At 38.4% G+C, this 20,475-nt stretch overlaps 1 protein-coding gene across 8 annotated transcripts in view; it reads right to left on the bottom strand.

The window, feature by feature from the left end:
• bmp6 (bone morphogenetic protein 6) overlaps positions 1-20,475 on the bottom strand; it is a 79,875-nt gene that overhangs the window by 29,605 nt on the left and 29,795 nt on the right. For all 8 annotated transcript variants that reach the window (XR_015524431.1, XR_015524433.1, XR_015524434.1 and 5 more), the window contains 3 exon segments: positions 11,102-11,294; positions 3,143-3,291; positions 297-491 (listed from right to left, as the gene is read on the bottom strand). Coding sequence is in view for 2 of the 8 variants with exons in the window: in NM_001013339.1 (NP_001013357.1) it covers positions 297-491; positions 3,143-3,291; positions 11,102-11,294 (537 nt within the window). In the remaining 6 variants the exon portion in view is untranslated.

Below are 20,475 nucleotides of genomic sequence, written 5' to 3'. Positions count from 1 at the left end.
AAAAGAGACCAGACTACAATTGGACTGCATTCACACATGCTTCAATATCTGTTTGAACAGGCTGTGGATTAAAGCTAGTAATACTGTTAATAATGTTCTTTTTACGCAAATCGATTGTTCCACAGGAGCCATGGCTATTGTTTTGGATTCATTTTTAATCTAAAAAGCCTATCATTGCCATATGCATCACCAAGGACCACAGATTTATCTAAAAATTTGCAGCTGCAGGGCATGAATCTCTCTCAACCACTCTGTAGTTGCTGTGCATACACATTATGAGAATATGAGTGTCTAACCTGTATGAGCCGGTCCCTTTGATGCCTCCTGTGGACTGCTGGAGCGGTTGCGGTTCCGCTGGCGTTGTTTGCCTGTAGACCGGGAAGTTCTAATACGGACTTCGCTCACTTTGAAAAAGGCCACCATGAAAGGCTGCCTCTCCAGAGCGCCATCACGGCTTACTAACCCTGCATCCTTTGGACTGATGCTCCGTCCTTTAAAAAGAAGAAAGTACTGAATTACAAATGGGATGTCATTGTTTTAGATCACAGGTGTCAAACTCAGTTGCAAAAGGGAACTGCACAGTTTAGTTCCAACCCTAATTAAACACACCTGATCTAATTAATTGACTCCTTCAGGCTTGTTTGAAACCTACAGGTAAGTGTGTTGGAGCAGGGTTGGAACTAAACTGTGCAGGGCTTCGGCCCTCCAGGAATGGAGTTTGACACCCCTGTTTTAGATCATGCAACAATGTCTATAAGCAGCAAGTCAGGCATCAAATACAATGAAGACTTTGTAATACCAAGACAAAGACAAATCATCTCACAAGTGTTTGCCTGGTTGAGGCAGGACTCTCTGGAAAAATGCAATGTGAGGTTATGTTTGTCTTATTTAAGCGTCCTTTTTTTATTCCAAATATCTAAAATTCTAAAATCAGGAAGCATTTTCTAGACAAGTACAATTTATTGTTTGGTTTGAGAAATAATGTGCTCAAATTGAGTGAGTTTGTCCTTAAAACAAGCAAAATAATAATCGATGTTTTGAAATTACTTGACTCAATACTTTAAGTGAAGTTTAGTTATAAACAAATTTGGAGAGGATCACGTGCTTATGACTGTTCACAGCTGTTCCAACTTTAGCTAATGACTAATTATCCTATCAGACGATCCTTAACTCACTATAATTAACCTGACTTTTCTCATCTCAAAGGCTGCGTCCGAAACCGCCTACTACTCAGCATTTGAATTTAAACGTACTACTCGGCCGTTAGAAAAGTACGTTCTATACAGTATGAATGTGAAAAGTATGAATGGAATTCGGATGTACTACATCTGCCATTTTGTCATGGTCATGTGACCTACCTGCGTCAATTGCGTCGCTTTACTCCCATTCATGAATTCGCTCGTGGGGCATCATGGGATAGCTAAGCATGCATGGGATGCGCACTCTAGAATCTCGCCGGAAGTAGTAAGTCATTCGGGTACTTCTCGCATACTGATTTTCGAATTCTATGAATTCGGACATACTACTCGGCTCGCATACTGATTTTAGCGTACTATATAGTATGGAAGTATGTGGTTTCGGATCTATCTATCTATCTATCTATCTATCTATCTATCTATCTATCTATCTATCTATCTATCTATCTATCTATCTATCTATCTATCTATCTATCTATCTATCTATCTATCTATCTATCTATCTATCTATCTATCTATCTATCTATCTATCTATCTATCTATCTATCTATCTATCTATCTATCTATCTATCTATCTATCTATCTATCTATCTATCTATCTATCTATCTATCTATCTATCTATCTATCTATCTATCTATCTATCTATCTATCTATCTATCTATCTATCTATCTATCTATCTATCTATCTATCTATCTATCTATCTATCTATCTATCTATCTATCTATCTATCTATCTATTCTATTCTATTCTATTCTATTCTATTCTATTCTATTCTATTCTATTCTATTCGATTCTATTCGATTCGATTCGATTCGATTCGATTCGATTCGATTCGATTCGATTCTATTCGATTCGATTCGATTCGATTCGATTCGATTCGATTCGATTCGATTCGATTCGATTCGATTCGATTCGATTCGATTCGATTCGATTCGATTCGATTCGATTCGATTCGATTCGATTCGATTCGATTCGATTCGATTCGATTCGATTCGATTCGATTCGATTCGATTCGATTCGATTCGATTCGATTCGATTCGATTCGATTCGATTCGATTCGATTCGATTCGATTCGATTCGATTCGATTCGATTCGATTCGATTCGATTCGATTCGATTCGATTCGATTCGATTCGATTCGATTCGATTCGATTCGATTCGATTCGATTCGATTCGATTCGATTCGATTCGATTCGATTCGATTCGATTCGATTCGATTCGATTCGATTCGATTCGATTCGATTCGATTCGATTCGATTCGATTCGATTCGATTCGATTCGATTCGATTCGATTCGATTCGATTCGATTCGATTCGATTCGATTCGATTCGATTCGATTCGATTCGATTCGATTCGATTCGATTCGATTCGATTCGATTCGATTCGATTCGATTCGATTCGATTCGATTCGATTCGATTCGATTCGATTCGATTCGATTCGATTCGATTCGATTCGATTCGATTCGATTCGATTCGATTCGATTCGATTCGATTCGATTATTCGATTCGATTCGATTCGATTCGATTCGATTCGATTCGATTCTATTCTATTCTATTCTATTCTATTCTATTCTATTCTATTCTATTCTATTCTATTCTATTCTATTCTATTCTATTCTATTCTATTCTATTCTATTCTATTCTATTCTATCTATCTATCTATCTATTCTATTCTATTCTATCTATCTATCTATCTATCTATCTATCTATCTATCTATCTATCTATCTATCTATCTATCTATCTATCTATCTATCTATCTATCTATCTATCTATCTATCTATCTATCTATCTATCTATCTATCTATCTATCTATCTATCTATCTATCTATCTATCTATCTATCTATCTATCTATCTATCTATCTATCTATCTATCTATCTATCTGTTCTTGTCTGTTTGTAAATATATTTGTGAGTGTATGTGTACCAAGTTGAACTCATCTTACCACTGCTGGTCTCCACACTGATCTGCAGACCCAGGTTATGATGTGGACTCATCACCCAGAGATTACTAGTAGCTGTAATGTCAAACTCCAGCCAACCCTGCTCAGCTCCCCACAACCTGCGAGATTCCAGCAGAAACAGGTCGGCATCCCTGAAAACCAGTAAGTCTGAAGATCATTAACTGTTAAAAAACGCTTACAAATACACAACTATCCATGACCCAAGTGCATTGTGTTCCTTTATACTACACCTATAATATAAATATATGGAATAAACAGTGAGAAAAAACATATAAATACACTAAAACATGATGTTTGCTGTTTGTTCAAACTAGTTATTTAAAATAAGCTGAATCAACACAATTCTTGATTTTTTTTTATTTATTATTATTTTTTTGTGTGGGACAGCTTGTTTTGTGTTCAATCCACTTAAATTTAATTGGTAAAAGCTAATAAGTTACCTTTCCCAGAGATGGGTTGCGGCTGCGTCAAAACTTGCTGGATAAGTTAGCGGTTCAGTCCACTGTGGCGACCCCGGATTAATAAAGGGACTAAGCCGACAAGAAAATGAATGAATGAATAATAAGTTAACTTAATTCCTTCATGTCGTCCCAACAGTGTAAAAATATAGTTTGTCAAACTCAAAAGAGCTTCAAGCCGCTGAGTTGCGAGCTGAGGCAGAAATCTGATGGCAATAGCCTTACAGGGAAGTCTGTCCCATTATGATAATTACACACTATGCATGGTAATAAGCATTGGCCGGGTCACATCAAAGCCGTCGGACACACAGGTGTTCTGGGAATGTCCCTGCAGCCCCTGGTTATTGCTCATTAATTAGACTTGCACTCTAAGGAGCTCCATATGAGTTTCTTCCCTCCGGTGGTTCACACGTCACATTCGACATGAACGCATCGTACTTATGCTGACTCATTCTGTTTAGTGCCACAAGTCACACGGCTTCACCTGGGACGGGGTACGAATGAGACCACAGGGGAGCTGCCGACTCTAAAAGCCCCACTGTAAAGCTTCTTATAGACACATTAAATTAACTGGAATAATAAAGTCGGAGGTGTCAGGATTTTTCGGGGTTACATAAATCGCATTTATTGCCGCTGTCTTTGACTGCTGTTGTTAACATGGGCCTATAGGGCCGCTGCCATTGCATACATACAGGACTGTCTTCACATATGGCTTGGGAGGGTTTTCCAAGGAGGCCAGATGTACATGAAAACAGCCACGGATTACAACATATACAAACAGAAAAGTCATAACTCCACAGTCGTGGCGAGCTGGATTTTTCATGAGGTACTGATGGATTGGCAGGGAAACAGAACATGATATACTCTGGGATTTCACAAATAAATACAATTGGCAGTTTAAAAATGCAGATCCGATTTTGATCAAAATGGTTTCAGCCTAATTTAATGGCACAGTAATACAAGTAATGACAAATATACGCAAACACAGGGAGAACATTTAAACTCCACACAGAAACATTGACTGGCTAATTAGGACTTGAACCAGTGGCGTTCTTGCTGTGAGGCAACAGTGCTAACCACTGGGCTGCTATGCCAATCTACAGTGCATCCAGAAAGTATTTATAGCGCTTCACTTTTGAACACATTTTTTTATGTTACAGCCTTATTCCAAAATGGACTACATTCATTTATTTCCTCAAAAAACACACAATACTCCATAATGACAATGTGAAAAAAGATTTTTTTGAAATTGTTGCAAATTAATTAAAAATAAAAAACAAAACCTGAAAAATCACATGTACCATCAGTATTCACAGTCTTTGCCGTGAAGCTCTAAATTAAGCTCAGGCACATTCTGTTTCCACTGATCATCCTTGAGATGTTTCAGCAGCTTAATTGTATTCACCTGTGGTAAATTCAGGAGTTGATTGGACATGATTTGAAAAGGCATACACCTGTCTATATAAGAGCCCAGGGTTGACAGTGCATGTCAAAGCACAAACCAAACATGAAGACAAAGGAATTGTCTGTAGACTTCAGAGACAGGCTTTTCTCGAGGCACAAGGCTGCGGAAGATTACAGAAAAAAAATTCTGCTGCTCTGAAAGTTCCAATGAGCACAGTGGTCTCCATCATCCATAAGTGGAATGTCAGCTGGTTGGCCATCTAAGCTGAGTGATCAGGGGGAAGGGCCTTAGTCAGAGAAGTGATCAATAAGCCGATGGTCAGAAGCTTACAGGAGAACAACCATCTGTGCAGCAATCCACCAATTAGGCCTGTATGGTAAAATGGACAGATGGAAGCCACTCCCTGGCTGAAATTTCCCAAAAGGCAACTCTCAGACCATGAGAAAAAAACTCTCTGGTCTGATGAGACTAAATTTGGAGACTCTTTGGAGTGAATGCCAGGCGTTACGTTTGGGGAAAACCAGGCATCGTTCATCACCAGACTAATATCATCCCTACAATAAAGCATGGAGGTGGCATGGGGATGTTTTTCAGCAGCAGGAACTGGAAGACTAGTCAGGATAGGGGGAAAGATGAATGCAGCAATGTACAGAGACATCCTGAATGAAAACCTGCTTCAGAGTGCTCTTGACCTTAGACTAGGGCAACGGTTCATCACACCGTCAAAATATCAATGGAGTGGCTTCACAACAACTCGGTGAATGTCCTTGAGTGGCCCAGCTAGAGCCCAGATCTAAATCCTATTGAACATCGCTGGAGAGATCTGAAAATGGCTGTACACCGTCGCTTCCCATTCAACCTGATAGAGCTTGAGAGGTACTGCAAAGAGGAATGGCCAAAGATGGGTGTGCCAAGCTTGTGGTATCAGATTCACTAAGTATTAAGGCTGTAATTGCTGCCAAATGTAAGTATTGAGCAAAGGCTGTGAATACTGATGAACGTGATTTTTCAGGTTTTTTTTGTTTTTAAAAAATTTGCAACAATTTCAAAAAATCTTTTTTCACATTGTCATTATGGGATATTGTGTGTAAATTAATAAATTAATTTTATCAATTTTGGAAAAAGGCTGTAACAAAAAAAAAAAAAATGTGGAAAAAGTGAAGCGCTATGAATACTTTCCGGATGCACTGTATTTAGGAAGAAGGAGGAGGACTAGGGGTGGAAGGGGTGATTCTTTAAAGCGAAGATGACTGAGGTATGAACATTCTGGTTATTTATGGTGACTTCAGAATCGTCTGATTGGTGATACTGTACATGTACGCTAATGTGGGACCAGCTGTGGTCAATCATGAGCATGTCATCCTGTCAAAATTACTTCATAAATAAATTCTACACTTGATACCCCAAAAGTTTAAAAAATAAAAGTTTTATTTCAGCTAGAATAAAAGCAGTTTTAATTTTTTAAAAAACATTTTAGGGTCAATATTATTAGCCCTCTTAAGCAATATATATTTTTCAATTGTCTATAAAACAAACCATTGTTATACAATGACTTGCCAAATTACCCTAACTTGCCTAATTAGCCTAGTTTAAGCCTTTAAATTACACACCAGTATCTTGAAAAATAGCGTGTAAAATGTTGTCACCATGGCAGAAATAAAAGAAATCAGTAATTAGAAATGAGTTATTAAACTATTATGTTTAGAAGTGCGTTGAAAAAAAAGTCTTATAATTCTGACTTTATATTAAAGGTTCAAGTTCTAAAATTAAATTAGGCAGTGTTATAAATAGAAAGCATGGATGAATGAAAGTCATAGTGAATCAAAATCACTGTGAAAGCAAACATTCATCAGTCAACTGAAAGAACTAAAACATTTGTATGTAATTACAGTACATAAGTGTTTGTGGATGGACATGTTTCTAGTACTGTACTGTAAACATTTCAAGAGTTCACACTGATGATTGATTATAAAGCGTGTCTGGCATGCTGTCCCTGGAGAGAGCCCTGACTAGATGGTACCTACTGTATACTACACTATTTTTTGGAACACGATTTACAATTTGTGCACGGACTGTACACATTTTAACAATGTATATCTCCTATTAGAGATATTGTGATGCTCATCTAATCGAGCTACACAGACCCCAAAGATAAACAGGTTTCCTCATTACATTATGTCTTACTATTTTGGCTGTATGGACACACAGCTTGGGGATGAAAAGAATGAGAGTTTATTGAATTCATTCTCGTATTTAAACATGTTTGTCACTCCTGAAAACCGTGCTTAAATGGCTGTAGATGATCAGAGAAAACAATGAACATGTACGTTGTTGGAAATCACTAGCAAAAGTGCTCTTACATGCTATTGTTTCTACATGTTTAAGGCCATGTGAAGCTTGTTGACTTGCGGTTCACTTTGCTGGTGCTTAAGGTTGAACTGTCTTGCCGCATGGGCTAAATTCAGCCAGATATACAGCCCCTCTGCACCACCTCCATAACCGAGTTATTTTTCGCTTCATGGATTAAAGGCTTACACACTTCAGAAGTTTCTCTCAGCCATCTTGCGCATCTGCTTAGCCATACCGCAGTTCCCCCCCCAACCAATGTGTTTTTTTTAAAGATCACAAACCATAAACACAGTAATTATGCTGTTAGAACTTGACAAGTTTGCAAATTAATCTGTTTGTAAGCAAATACATTTTGCAAGCCACAGAGCATTTGGGATTTGCAGACAGAAAGTGGCATGCTGGGAAAATGCCACAAGGCATGCTATAATTTAAATCAAGGTAAACTATTTTTTGTGCAGTGATACAATAACTGGCGATACATAATCTCAAGATACAGCTAAAAATAAAGGACTCCCACAGCAGGTTTGTGGAAAAACAGTGTGCCCATTGTTCGACTCAGGATGTACACCAAATGAACATTTCGTGATAAACATTAGCAACCATTTGGAGAGAAACATGTAGAGATTTTTTGGCTCAAGCCTTGGTTTTGATACAAAAGCGCATGTTATATTTTTAAAAAGATGTCTCAAAGTGGCACATCGTTGGTGTTAGTGTGTTTTCGACACTTCACCGGTCACGCCATCCGTCTTTCTCAAGGAGATATCCCTCCCAGCACCCACAAAGTCAATGTTTGACGTGTGTTGGTGGGTTCTTTTTTAGACGCCAAACTAAAGCTATTTCAGTTGTGCGTTGTGGTCAAGCTTTAGTCTACATACATAAGTACATGGTAGACAGCCTTAGCTGTGTTCAGTGAGAGATGACTGTGCTCAGTTTAAAGCACAGTCTGTTACTCAGCTTGAACATCAACCATGAGTGCTAACAAATAAGTATTTTTACAAATGCGACTTAATAATTTTTAAGTATATTTATGTTTAATGTACATGATAAATATTACATAATAAAATCTGCATCTAATCTCAATACATTCAACTGCACTATTTGCAATATTGTTTTAAAGGTGAAGTCATTGTTGTCCTACTTATGGAACCGAAAACAAAATCGTCAAATAAATCAAAGTGCTTTTATACGGGGGTGTTTATGAGTCTGTCATAAAACCTTTGTAATCATAACTTGACATGTGTCATGTACACTCACCAGCCACTTTATTAGGTACACCTTACTATCACCGGGTTGGACCCCCTTTTGCCTTTAGATCTGCCTTAATCCTTCCTGGCATAGATTTAGCAAGGTACAGGAAATAATCCTCAGAGATTTTTGGTCCATATTGAGATGATAGCTTCACGCAGTTGCTGCAGAGTTGTCGGCTACACATGCATGATGCCAATTTCCTGATCCACCACATCCAAAAAGTGCTCTATTGGACTGAGTTTTGGTGGATGTGGAGGCCATTTAAGTGCATTTGAGTGTCATCTTCAAGAAGATAGCCATCAGAAGATGCGTACACTGTGGTCATAAAGGGATGAACATGGTCAGCGACAATACTCAAGTAGGCTGTGGCGTTGACACGATGCTCAATTGGTACTAATGGGCCCAAAGTGTGCCAAGAAAATATCCCCCACACCATTACACCACCACCACCAGCCTGAACCATTGATACAAGACAGGATGGATTTAGGCTTTTATGTTGTTTACTCCAAATTCTGACCCTACCATCTAAATGTCCCAGCAAAAGTCGAGACCAGGCAACGTTTTTCCAATCTGTCATTGTGCAATTTTGGTGAGCCTGTGTGAATTGTAGTCACAGTTTCCTGTTCTTAGCTGACAGGCACCTGGTGTGGTCTTCTGCTGCTGTAGCCCATCTGCCTCAAGGTTGGACGTGTTGTGCATTCAGAGATGCTCTTCTCCATACCTCAGTTGTAACGAGTGGTTGTTTAAGTTACTGTTGCCTTTCTATTAGCTCAAACCAGTTTGGCATTTCTTCTCTGACCTCTGGCATCAACAAGGCATTTGCGCCCACAGAAATGCGGCTTACTGGATATTTTCTCTGTTTTCAGGCCATTCTCTGTAAACCCTAGAGATGTTTATGAGTGAAATCCCAGTAGATCAGCATATTCTGAAATACTCAGAACAGCCCATCTGGCACCAACAACCATACCACGTTCAAAGTCACTTAAATCATCTTTCTTCCCCATTCTGATGCTCAGTTTGAACTGCAGCAGATCGTCTTCACCATGTCTACATGCCTAAATGCATTGAGTTGCTGCCATCTTATTGACTGATTAGAAAATTGCGTTAATGAGCAGTAGGAAGGTTTACCATAACGTGGCCAGTGAGTGTATATAAATTACATTTCATTAAAGCTTATGACTGCTATTTGCTCTGTTATGTCATTTTATATGCAAAGATGACATTGTTTGAAATGTCTTTGCTACGACATAAACAAATACATCATGACCTTTTTTTTTATCTTTGTCATGACAACAACATAACTTGTCATAAATCTGTCATAACCATGATTGTCATGAGGCCATTATACATGTAATTGTTATGAAAGTTTTCTAACAGCATCATTAATATTTTTCTTGACCTCAACTACAGTGGTATAAACTGAATTTGCCATTTGCCATCACTGAAAATGTCATTGAATAGGCGATACGGTGGGGCAGTGGGTAGCATGAGTGTCTCACAGCAAAAAGGTTGCTGGTTCGAGTCTCGGCTGTATCAGTTAGCATTTCAGTGTGGAGTTTGCATGTTCTCCCTGCGTTTGCGTGGGTTTCCTCAGGCTGCTCCGGTTACGCCCACAATCCAAAGACATGAGCTATAGGTGAATTAGGTAAGCTAAATTGGCCGTAGTGTATGTGTGTTATTGAGTGTGTATGACTGTTTCCCATTTATGGGTTGCAGCTGGAAGGGCATTTGCTGCATAAAAATATATGCTGGATAAGTTCATTCCCCTGTAGCGACCTCAGATTAATAAAGGGACTAAGACGAAAAAAAAAAGAATGACTGAATATCATTTAATAGTGTTAAATATTAATTACGCTGTGTAAAATGTTTTGTCAGAGTTTTAACACTTTTACTGAGAATTAGTAATGAGAAATATAGCATGTTGCATGGCAAGACTTGACTAAATTAATTCACAATTGTGATTTGCACGTTTTGTAAAAAAAAATTTAAGAAGTTATTTAACCAATATTTTTGTTGCTTGTTCAAACTATATATATATATATATATATATATATATATATATATATATATATATATATATATATATATATATATACATAAATAATAATAATAATAATAATAATATATATATAAATATACATATATATATATATATATATATATATATATATATATATATATATATATATATATATATATATATATATATATATTATATATATATATATATATATATATATATATATATATATATATATATATATATATATATATATATATATATATATATATATTTATAAACACAATTCTTGAGATTTTGTTCAGGACAATGTAATTGTTTTATGTTCTAATAAACTAACTTAATTCCATCATGCGGTCCCAACACAATTCGACTTTGTGGCATGTTTTACAGTGTGGTTAGGTTTTACATTATATAAGAGTTTATATCATAGTATTTTTACATTTTAGATGCTTCTGTACCTGTCTGGATGCTCCCCAACCACCTGGAACACACTGAGTAGGAATGTCTCGTTCCGGAAGGCACTGGTCACACACTCCTTGTAGATCCTGAATTCTGCAGCTGTGATGGCCTCTCCCTCTGGGATCTGGGACAGGTTGAATTTGAACTCTTTATGGTGTCTTCTTTGTAGAGATAGCTCCCTGTCATTTTCCACTGTTGAAAGACACACAGAAGTTCATTTAGGTGAATTATTGATGTATAAATGAACATTTATGTTTTTTCTGGGTCAGATTTACTATTGACCTTATGCTGCGATGCAAAAATGCACCCATTTTTGCAATTGTTTTAGAACTTCTGATTCAGTTGCCTAAATTGCTAAGAATAATAAACGACAGAAAACAGTCAAAATGCTTTTTCTACAAACAAGTGTGTTTAGGAATATGTACACATACAAAGTAGAATAATGTAATAAGTAAATGTCCTTTAGCAACATCAAGCAACATAACAAGCCGTATTTAACATTTAAAAATCAATGAAACTGAATGAAACCAGAACTCTCGAGCCTAAACGATTTCAATTGCTGCGCCCGCTCATACCTGAAGAGTAAGGTCAATACAGTGGCAAATAAATTTGTGAGCCTATCGTAAAGGTATTTTTTACACCACTTCAGCTCTTATTCTGTACTGATCAAATCATCATCTTATGCCAAGTTCAGACTGCATGAGTTAGCCCCGATTTTGACTTGCCAATCGATTTTGAGAAATTGCAGACAAATGGCTGAAATCACAGGTAAATTGGTGTTCGTCACTTGAGTAACAATGACACAGTGTGAACTATCAAAGACACGACCTGAGAGAATCGCCAATGAGTTGCCGACACTCGTCAGATATTTGGCATGCTGAATATCTGGAGTTGTCGGTGATACAAAATCATGGCATGTGAAATGTGTTCATATTGAAAATAACATCGGCGATCACCTACAGCAAAGCAGAGAGCAGCATCCACCAATATGGTATTTTTAATATGGTATCTCAAGTCTGCCAACGTACACGGTGAGCAAACTGGTTACACCGGAAAAGCCGTTCATATGAAGGTAAGCAGTTATCTGGTAAGCACGAAAAGGAAAGCTGTCGTACCATCCCGTAGTGTCCATTTTAAAGAGGAAATGCAGCCATACGTACTTCTGGCTACATAATTTGCGATCTCCAGAAATGTATATAAGGCTACGCATTCAGAATGAGCCTATGTTGGCCTACGGGAGAGAATTGATGAATAGAAGTGAAGCAATGCTACTAATAATGTTATGTAATATGACAATCACAACATAATATATGTAGTACAAATTTTAGATGACTTCAGATACAGCAGACCTTGGAAGTGTCTAATAGGATTCGCTGGTTCATGTGTGCAGGATTAAGGTGGAGGCTTAATTCAGGATGGAGGCCCTTTAGAAACAAGTTTGGGCACCTTTGGTGTTTGTCCAAGACCACCTGGATGTTTCTTGGCACCAGAGTATGTGAACGGAGCGGAGAGGCAAGAATTTCCACCACACGCTCAAAGCATTTTCTAACCGCTCCGCTCCAGCTCCACTCTGGGATTTCCATCTCCCGCACCTCACTCACTCTGCACTTCATCTTCACCTACTTCCCTCTCCACAATTGCTCCATGGAAAGTAAAGATATAATTAATGCTCCACTGTGATTGTTATATGACAATTTGGTGAGAAATTTAAAGAGTAGGGCATCACTATAAGGTTGACTAGGCTTTGTCACTACTTAGTTTAAAAAATGGCTAGGACAGATTTTAATTTAAGCTTGGCGTCTGGTTAAGGATGAAGGAAAGAAAGAACTAAAGGGTTTTGAGGACAAGTACAGCTTAAGATATGTTCTGTAAGGAAAAATATAGAGAAAACTGCTCTATATTGGTCACTGACTCACCATTACCTTGGTTTTGATCTTATCTTACAGGTCACACTAATCTGCTTTAGAGACTAGCCTGTCCATGAGTACTTTGTGTGGATCGTATCAAAGCCCGCACTTAGGTTGAGAAAGATAAACACTGTTGTTAATAAACCAGAATCGGCTGCCAATCATTAGTAATTTTGACAGCGTGGTTGTCTCAGAACTATGACAAGGACAGAAACTGGTATGGAACTGCTTAAACAATTCATTAGTGGAGAGATGGTTGTGAGCCTGAGCTGCAATGCATTTTCCCAAGATTTTTAAGTAACTGGCAAATTAGAAATTGGTCGGTAATTGCCAAGGTTTGATGAATCAGCCTCTGATTTCTTTAGTATATACTGTAGGTGATTACAGCAGTTTTTAGAGAAGAAGGTACCAAACCAGAAACATGATGAGCAGTGCTTAATTTGTGAATTGCAAGGTCCCGGTACTGTATTTCATACATCGCAGGTGGGTTTTCCAAGGTTAGTCAGTCAATTAGAGCAGAGTATGTAGCATGAGGACGAGGTGTCCCTCAGGGATCCGTCTTAGGCCCTTTGAGGTTTTCTCATGAGGCTCAGTTTTAATTTGTAACGCATGTGTCAAGACAGCAGAAGAACAGATCGGGGTAATGAATCCGGCATGTTACCTGAGGTGTGGCACACGAAAGTGGATACCGGGGGTTTAGGGGGGTGTTGTCGCAAACAAAAGTGTGTGTGTGTGGGTGGGGGGGTTGCGGACATGGTGGGGTGTTGGATGGTGGAGATGTGTCGCGGACGAAAGTGGGTTGGTGAGCACGGAAGAAAGTGAACAGTGGACTAGGACGGAGGATGGTTGAGGAGGGGGATTGGTAAAATGAAGTTCCCGGATCAGATTTCATCTGATTCTGGCATGTTCTGGCACAAATTTAGCCCTGATGATGAGTACAGGTATTAGGTTTAGGTCCAAATATTAAACAAAATCTCTGTATTAAAAGTATTAAAAATAATAAAATTAGAGATCACATGGAAAGCATGGTAGCTGGAATCATAACCTGTGCTGTTAGAAAGTAATTACTTATATTTACTTATGAATAGTTTTGAACTTTGAATCAGATAAGGTCAACTCACCATCATCTTACCTGCCTGAACACTATACAGGACACTGTACAGTCAGTAAGCACCACCCTTGGATGAGATGTTAAACCAAATACCTGACTCTTTGTGGTCACTAAAAATGGATTTCCTTCTAAAAGAGTAGTTGTGCCTGCATCCTGGCCAAGCTTGCCCACTGGCTTCTGTCTAACATGGCATCCCAACCACCCCCGTTTCATCTAAAGCTGGTGTGTGGTGTGCAGTCTGGCACAGAATGGCTGCCATTGCATCATCCAGGTGGATTCAGAGTTATTGAGGGTCATCCAGATGCATCTTAGCAAACATGAGGCAGCTTCTTGATCAGTTTGGGATTCTGCCTTGGTTCTGTGTCACCAAGGTTCAGAAAAAAAAGTAAAAATAATAAAAACAACCAAAAAAACAAATCGGTTCATGGGTGTGGAATGACAATTATAGCACTATAATACTATATTTCTTTACCAAACGTTGCTATATATGCTGTTTTCCCTGCAGTGAAACGTTTAGTCCTATTGCTTTCGATATGGCACAATTTTAGCAAATGCGATTGTGACAAGTAACATCCCCACCTCTTTTGATTAACATTATAAAAGTGTGGTAAGCTATGTATGCTCAATAAATGGCCTATAATTGACTGACCTAGTTCACCCATAAGGTCTATACGTATGCATTTATATTACAGCACCACTTCACAGAGCATCCAGATGTGCAGGGCATGTGCTGTAAGAATGATTCACTATTTCTGGTAGAATACTAATTCTTTATTTATTCAAGCTGTTCCCACAGCAAAGACATCATGGCAATCCATTTTAAGTGTTAGCAGTGATGCATGCAGTAAAGGGAAAAGGGGGAAGCTGTGTAAGAAAGTGTGTCTTCTCATCAGATGACAGCTTTGTCATTCTGCAGCGCTGCACTTTCCCGCATGTCACAGACAACTCTTCCTCTTGTTCCTATGGGCTGTGTTTCTTGCCATAAGTACAAGTCCAGCCGGATGCCCCACTTATGGGCCCAGGGTGAAGTGTCCTGTGCTGATTGTATTTCCATGCTTCCCTAGGTGAGGAACACACACTTCCATCTAAGCCCTCCCTTCTCGTGAAGAGGAAGAGAAAGTCGTGGAGTTAACTAAATCGTGGAACAGAAGAATGAATTAGAGATCACCAAGGGTTTTGGAGTAATGTGAAGACTACCCCTTTTTCTCTGTTCGGTGAATTACAGTAGCTGTGTGAAGTTCTCCGACATCACAAGGGAGCAACTGCTCTGATCTGTGGTCTTCCAACAGGGAGTTACACTCCTCTGCTGTCTTGACACATGCGTTACAAATTAAAACTGAGCCTCTTGAGAAAACCTCAAAGGGCCTAAGACGGATCCCTGAGGGACACCCCGTCCTCATGCTACATACTCTGCTCTAATTGACTGACTAACCTTGGAAAACCCACCTGCGATGTATGAAATACAGTACCGGCAGCATTTAGTGGGACTTTTGACCTCTAGTGAGGGCTTACTACCAAAAAAGAAAAGAGAAAAGAGTAGAGAGTTTGCTTTAGTGCAGTTCCAGCTTCAGGGTTCACATGGTGAGAGCTTAACACTAAGCTTCTTCTCACTCGCAATATGCCTGAGTAATTCATACTGAAAGCAATTTCCAGAGGTCTCGTTTGTGATGTTTTTAACATCAGCACATCAACGTGGCCATTTCACATGCTGCTGAGACTTCTTTATTAACAACTTTCACAGGTGGATCCAACAACAGAAGCCAGTCTCTCAGCAGCAAAAACATCCGAGATGACAGATATATTAAAGGTCATTAGCACACACAATATCAAGGGCCACTGGTCTGGAAATTGCTGGGTATTACTTCTGCTTAACAGCACAGCGGCTGAAATCAACGAGAGTATTATGGAATATATACTCTGCCAATGCCATTTACGTTTTCATTGCCTGTATTGCTATTATGAAAACGAAAAATTGAAAAGGTCCCAACTGTTCAAGAGTTCTAAACATATCCTCTGTAACAGTTGTCACTCTTTTGAGAGGACGACGGAAAAAAAGAGCTCCACAAAATGATAGATTATACTTATATCAAGAACTTGGCATCGGTAGTAACAAACACAACTAAAACCGCGGAGCCCATATGGTCTGATATAACTGATGTGGTTTTCCAGAGGACAGACCCAGAAAGGACCCACAACAATAACTGTGTGGCCGCATGCTAAACAAAAACGTGAAAGTGCAAAGGGATGTTCGAGCAAGAGATATTTAAGTGAGACAAAGTGGAAAGTCTTAAGTGACTTTCATTGTGTTGGCGTTCTTCATCTTCACAGATACTCTTCTCCCACACATTAGCAGGAAAAATAGACAAGGATGTGATGACAGATCCAGAGAGAGGGACATACACCGAAAAATGGGCCATTCCAAAAGTAGACAAATTAAGTTTTATAAACTAATTTTGATCGGAGCATGTGATATGATTGACCGTGGCTGGCCTCACATCATTAATCATTGCTAGACCATTCAGATGAATTCTAGCCTCCAATAAATAAGCCCATACATCCTATCTTCCTTATCTTTGTTTTTGAAGAAACCCCCCATCCACCCCATTCCTCCTCTACCAGGGGATGCTCTCGAGACCTACCTCATCTCGAATCCCCTGTCACTCTACACGACCAGGTGGGAGCCCTACGCTCAACTATTTCTGAGCTCAGGGTTCTCTCCAGGGACAGCACGCCAAATCCGCAAACTATATCAAGCAATGGCTAAGTGTGAACTCTTGAAATATACCAAGGTAGTCTTGCTTACTAAAAATTGGCCATGAAATAAGAAATCAAATTTTTCTTCATCTTTTGCAAATGTAGGTCATTTTACTAAAAACATTCTGCATGTTTCTAAACTTCCTTGTGTCTAAATTATCATGTCTTATGACATAATAGTGAAAAAAAAGACTACCAGTGCATATGAATGTTTTAATGCCTACATCATTGCCTCTATAGACTTGCACACAATTTTATGCAAGGATTACAAGATGTTGTGCAATGTCTTGTGAATAAACAATCTTAGCCGTCCATGCAATCCTAACACTGTCTCTACACGGAGTAAGACTGTGGTGTTGTCGCACCACTTTACAAATCCATTTCTTCATTTAAAGCCCGGGACACACCAAGCTGACGCCAAAGAACAATTGCAGATGAATACTGACTGTGTTTTCACCTTGTAATGGCCACGTCTGATCCCCTTTGAATAAAGAGCTACCTGTAAACACACAAAGTGGACGACTGCAGACTAAAATGAGAGTGTACGCTCTGCGACTGCATGAGAAGATGGGTCTTTCTACACCATCAGGGGGCAGTAGTCTGTTTTCACATTCCGCTCAATCCACTTCCTTCCTTACTTAAGACACCTGATTCAGATCATCAGCTCATAAACAGAGAGATCCAACTGTTCCAACTGTGAACTGATCCTTGTGTGTCGAATAAGACCGGAATTGAGAACCATTGCACAAAAGGAAACCGTAACATGTGATGCACTCAAACAAACCATAAACAAAAAAATATTCAGTACCATTTTTCCATTACTTGTTACTCACCACAGAGGAATACATTCGTGCTTAAAATGCTTGAAGTCAAAAACATGAGACACCGGTTTACTGTCAGGAATTTGTTGTGTGCTAATGACGTTGCATCCAGTGTATGCACAATTATTGTTTACAGTAGGTTTTATTGTTAGTTAGGCCATACCACTTGCACCCAGTGTAGAAATGCAGCAACATTAAGAAAGAGTGTTCCCGATTTTGCTAGTACAACACTATAGCTGCGTACGAAATCGCCTGCTACTCAGTAGGTACTACTGTACATCTGAATTTAAATGTACTTCTCGGCCGTTAGAAAAGTACGTTCTATACAGTATGAATGTGAGCAGTTTGAATGGAACTTGGACTTAGTACATCAGCCATTTTGTCATGATATCTATGTGAGTTGCGTCAATTCACTCCCATTCATAAATTGTCTCGCAGGGCATCATGGAATAACATAGTGTCCATACAATGCGCACTTCAGAATCTCGCCGGATTTAGTAGGTCATCCCTGGTACTTCTCGCATACTGATTTGCGAATTCTATGAATTTGGACAAACTATTGGGCATACTGATTTTAGCACACTATATAGTATGGAAGGAGGCGATTTCAGGTGCAGCCTATTAATTAGTTTGTTTTATTTGACTACTACTTTGATTTTAAGAAGCACATGGCTTTTAGAGATATTGAAGACAAAAGATGATTCTAATTTCAAGTCTTGACAATTATCTAAATGGTGTGACACTAATAATAAAAATCTAATTAAATGCAATGTTCAATTTCTATCTAAAATAATGTGAGATGTTTTTCAGTTTTGAATTTGTCCATAAAGTAGTTTATCAGAGTTTCTGATATTCATCAAGGTGCTTCTTAGCAAACATCGGGCAAGTTTCACCAATTTTCCTTGTTTTAGATCATATTTTCCCTGTTATTTTCAATCCAGGCTCATTCTGAAAATGTACCGCTATATACAATTCTGGAGAGTGCCAAATATGTCCCAGGAGCTATGTTTTTGTTTTCACAAATCTGAGGACGCTGTGTATGCTTTTTGAGATCTCAATTTTTTCTTGCAAGCACCATTCGCGCCTGCTGTTCTGGAGTTAATCTACCAGAGGGACTGACTGACTGAACCACCCTCCATCTCCCCTAAACCCAACCAATAGTGTTTTCAAAAGCACCGATTGACCAGCAACCCCCAATTTCCCTAAACCCAATTGACAGTTTTCAAAAGCAACCCAGAAAAAGAAAAGCCCTTGCCTAATTTTTACCACATTTTCAGATTTCAACTCATTTTTACCCTTTTATTTATTTGTTAAATACATTTTTTGGCTTCTGGTCCTGTCTTATCGGTTTTCTGAAACCGTTCTTCACCAGACTCGAATCCTCAATGCATCTCAAGTCCGTCGACATACATGGCGAGCTACTGGACAAACCGGTAACAGCGGGAAAACCATCAATACAGAGGTAAGCGGTCAGCTGATAAGTGCGAAAAGGAACGGCGCACGTTTTAAAGAAAGGCAGGCATAGGTACCTCTGGCTACATAATTTGCGATCTCCAGAAATTCATATAGGGCTACACTTTCAGAATGAGCCTATTTTTTTCACTGCCAAGGTTATTTTCACCAAAAATAGAGAAACTTTAATAGGATAGTTCACCCAAAATTTTACTTTAAAATTTTATTTACTCATAATAAAATGGTTCTAAACTTTTATATGTATAAAAAATCTGTTAAAAACAAAGCAAAACATTCTGAAGAACATTGGAAATAAGCAACCATTGACATCCAAAGAAGGGAAAAATACTATGAAAATAAATGGCTGTACTAAAAATACTATGAAAATAAATTACTCATCCTCAAGTGGAGGATGAGTAAATGAATACTCATATTTTGGGCGAACCACCCCTTTAAATGTAACTTTGCTGTTCATTCTTATTTCCTAAAAAATACTCGATTTTTTTTTACTCGATTCTTGGATTAATTTTTGCAGGACAGTTATTCCTTGTACGATTAGCAATTTCAATTGCCTGCTTTTGAATAATATGAATCAACTAGACATTCATTCAAGTGACTAAAAATTGACTTTGGAACCAATAAAAAAGTTTATATTTTTGGTGCTACAAAACCTGGCTTTATTATCAATGTCCCATCAAATTCACATTGACTATGCAGTCAAATGAAGAGTTGAAGACCAAAGTAATGAATGTTTACAGCTAATATCCAAATAATCTGAACACACTTATTTAAAAAAAAACAAAAAAACAATGTAGGCAACAAAATTAATTAAGTGTTCCACAGATGCTTTGTTTATTACAGAAAGCTCCTGACTGAATGAACCTTCTGCATACTATATGTAAATGTGACCAATTTCCATAATTGTTTGACATGATTACAAAAAGCTCCAGCACTTACATGTGATCATCAGTCGAACACTTGACAAACTGACTTTCTCCAATTTGAATCTAACTATAGTAGTTAAGCAGCAAATCAAGAAGGAATGGAACAGAATGGAACAAACTGAACATAAACCAGGCCTGTATTCACTTGAATTTGAACCTGTTTTTTTTTTCAAGACTTATATTTAGTTTAAAATGTATGATTTTTAATGTGTGAAACGGATAAATTCTGAGCTGGGATCTGGAATAAAGCTCTCCGCTGTTCTAATTAGAGCTGATTCTCCATTTCCACCTGTTTAACATCTGTTTCTTTCCTTCTGTGCTATTGTCATTAGCCCACACAGGACAAAATGGAGTGGGATGTGACCTACAGAGAAGATATGGAAA

This window comes from Danio rerio, chromosome 24, assembly GCF_052040795.2.
Source record: "Danio rerio strain M-AB ecotype USA chromosome 24, GRCz13ab, whole genome shotgun sequence".
Classification (NCBI taxonomy): Eukaryota; Metazoa; Chordata; class Actinopteri; order Cypriniformes; family Danionidae; genus Danio; species Danio rerio.
The sequence above is the reverse complement of the archived record's forward strand: the minus strand, read 5'-3'. Positions and strand labels throughout refer to the sequence as shown.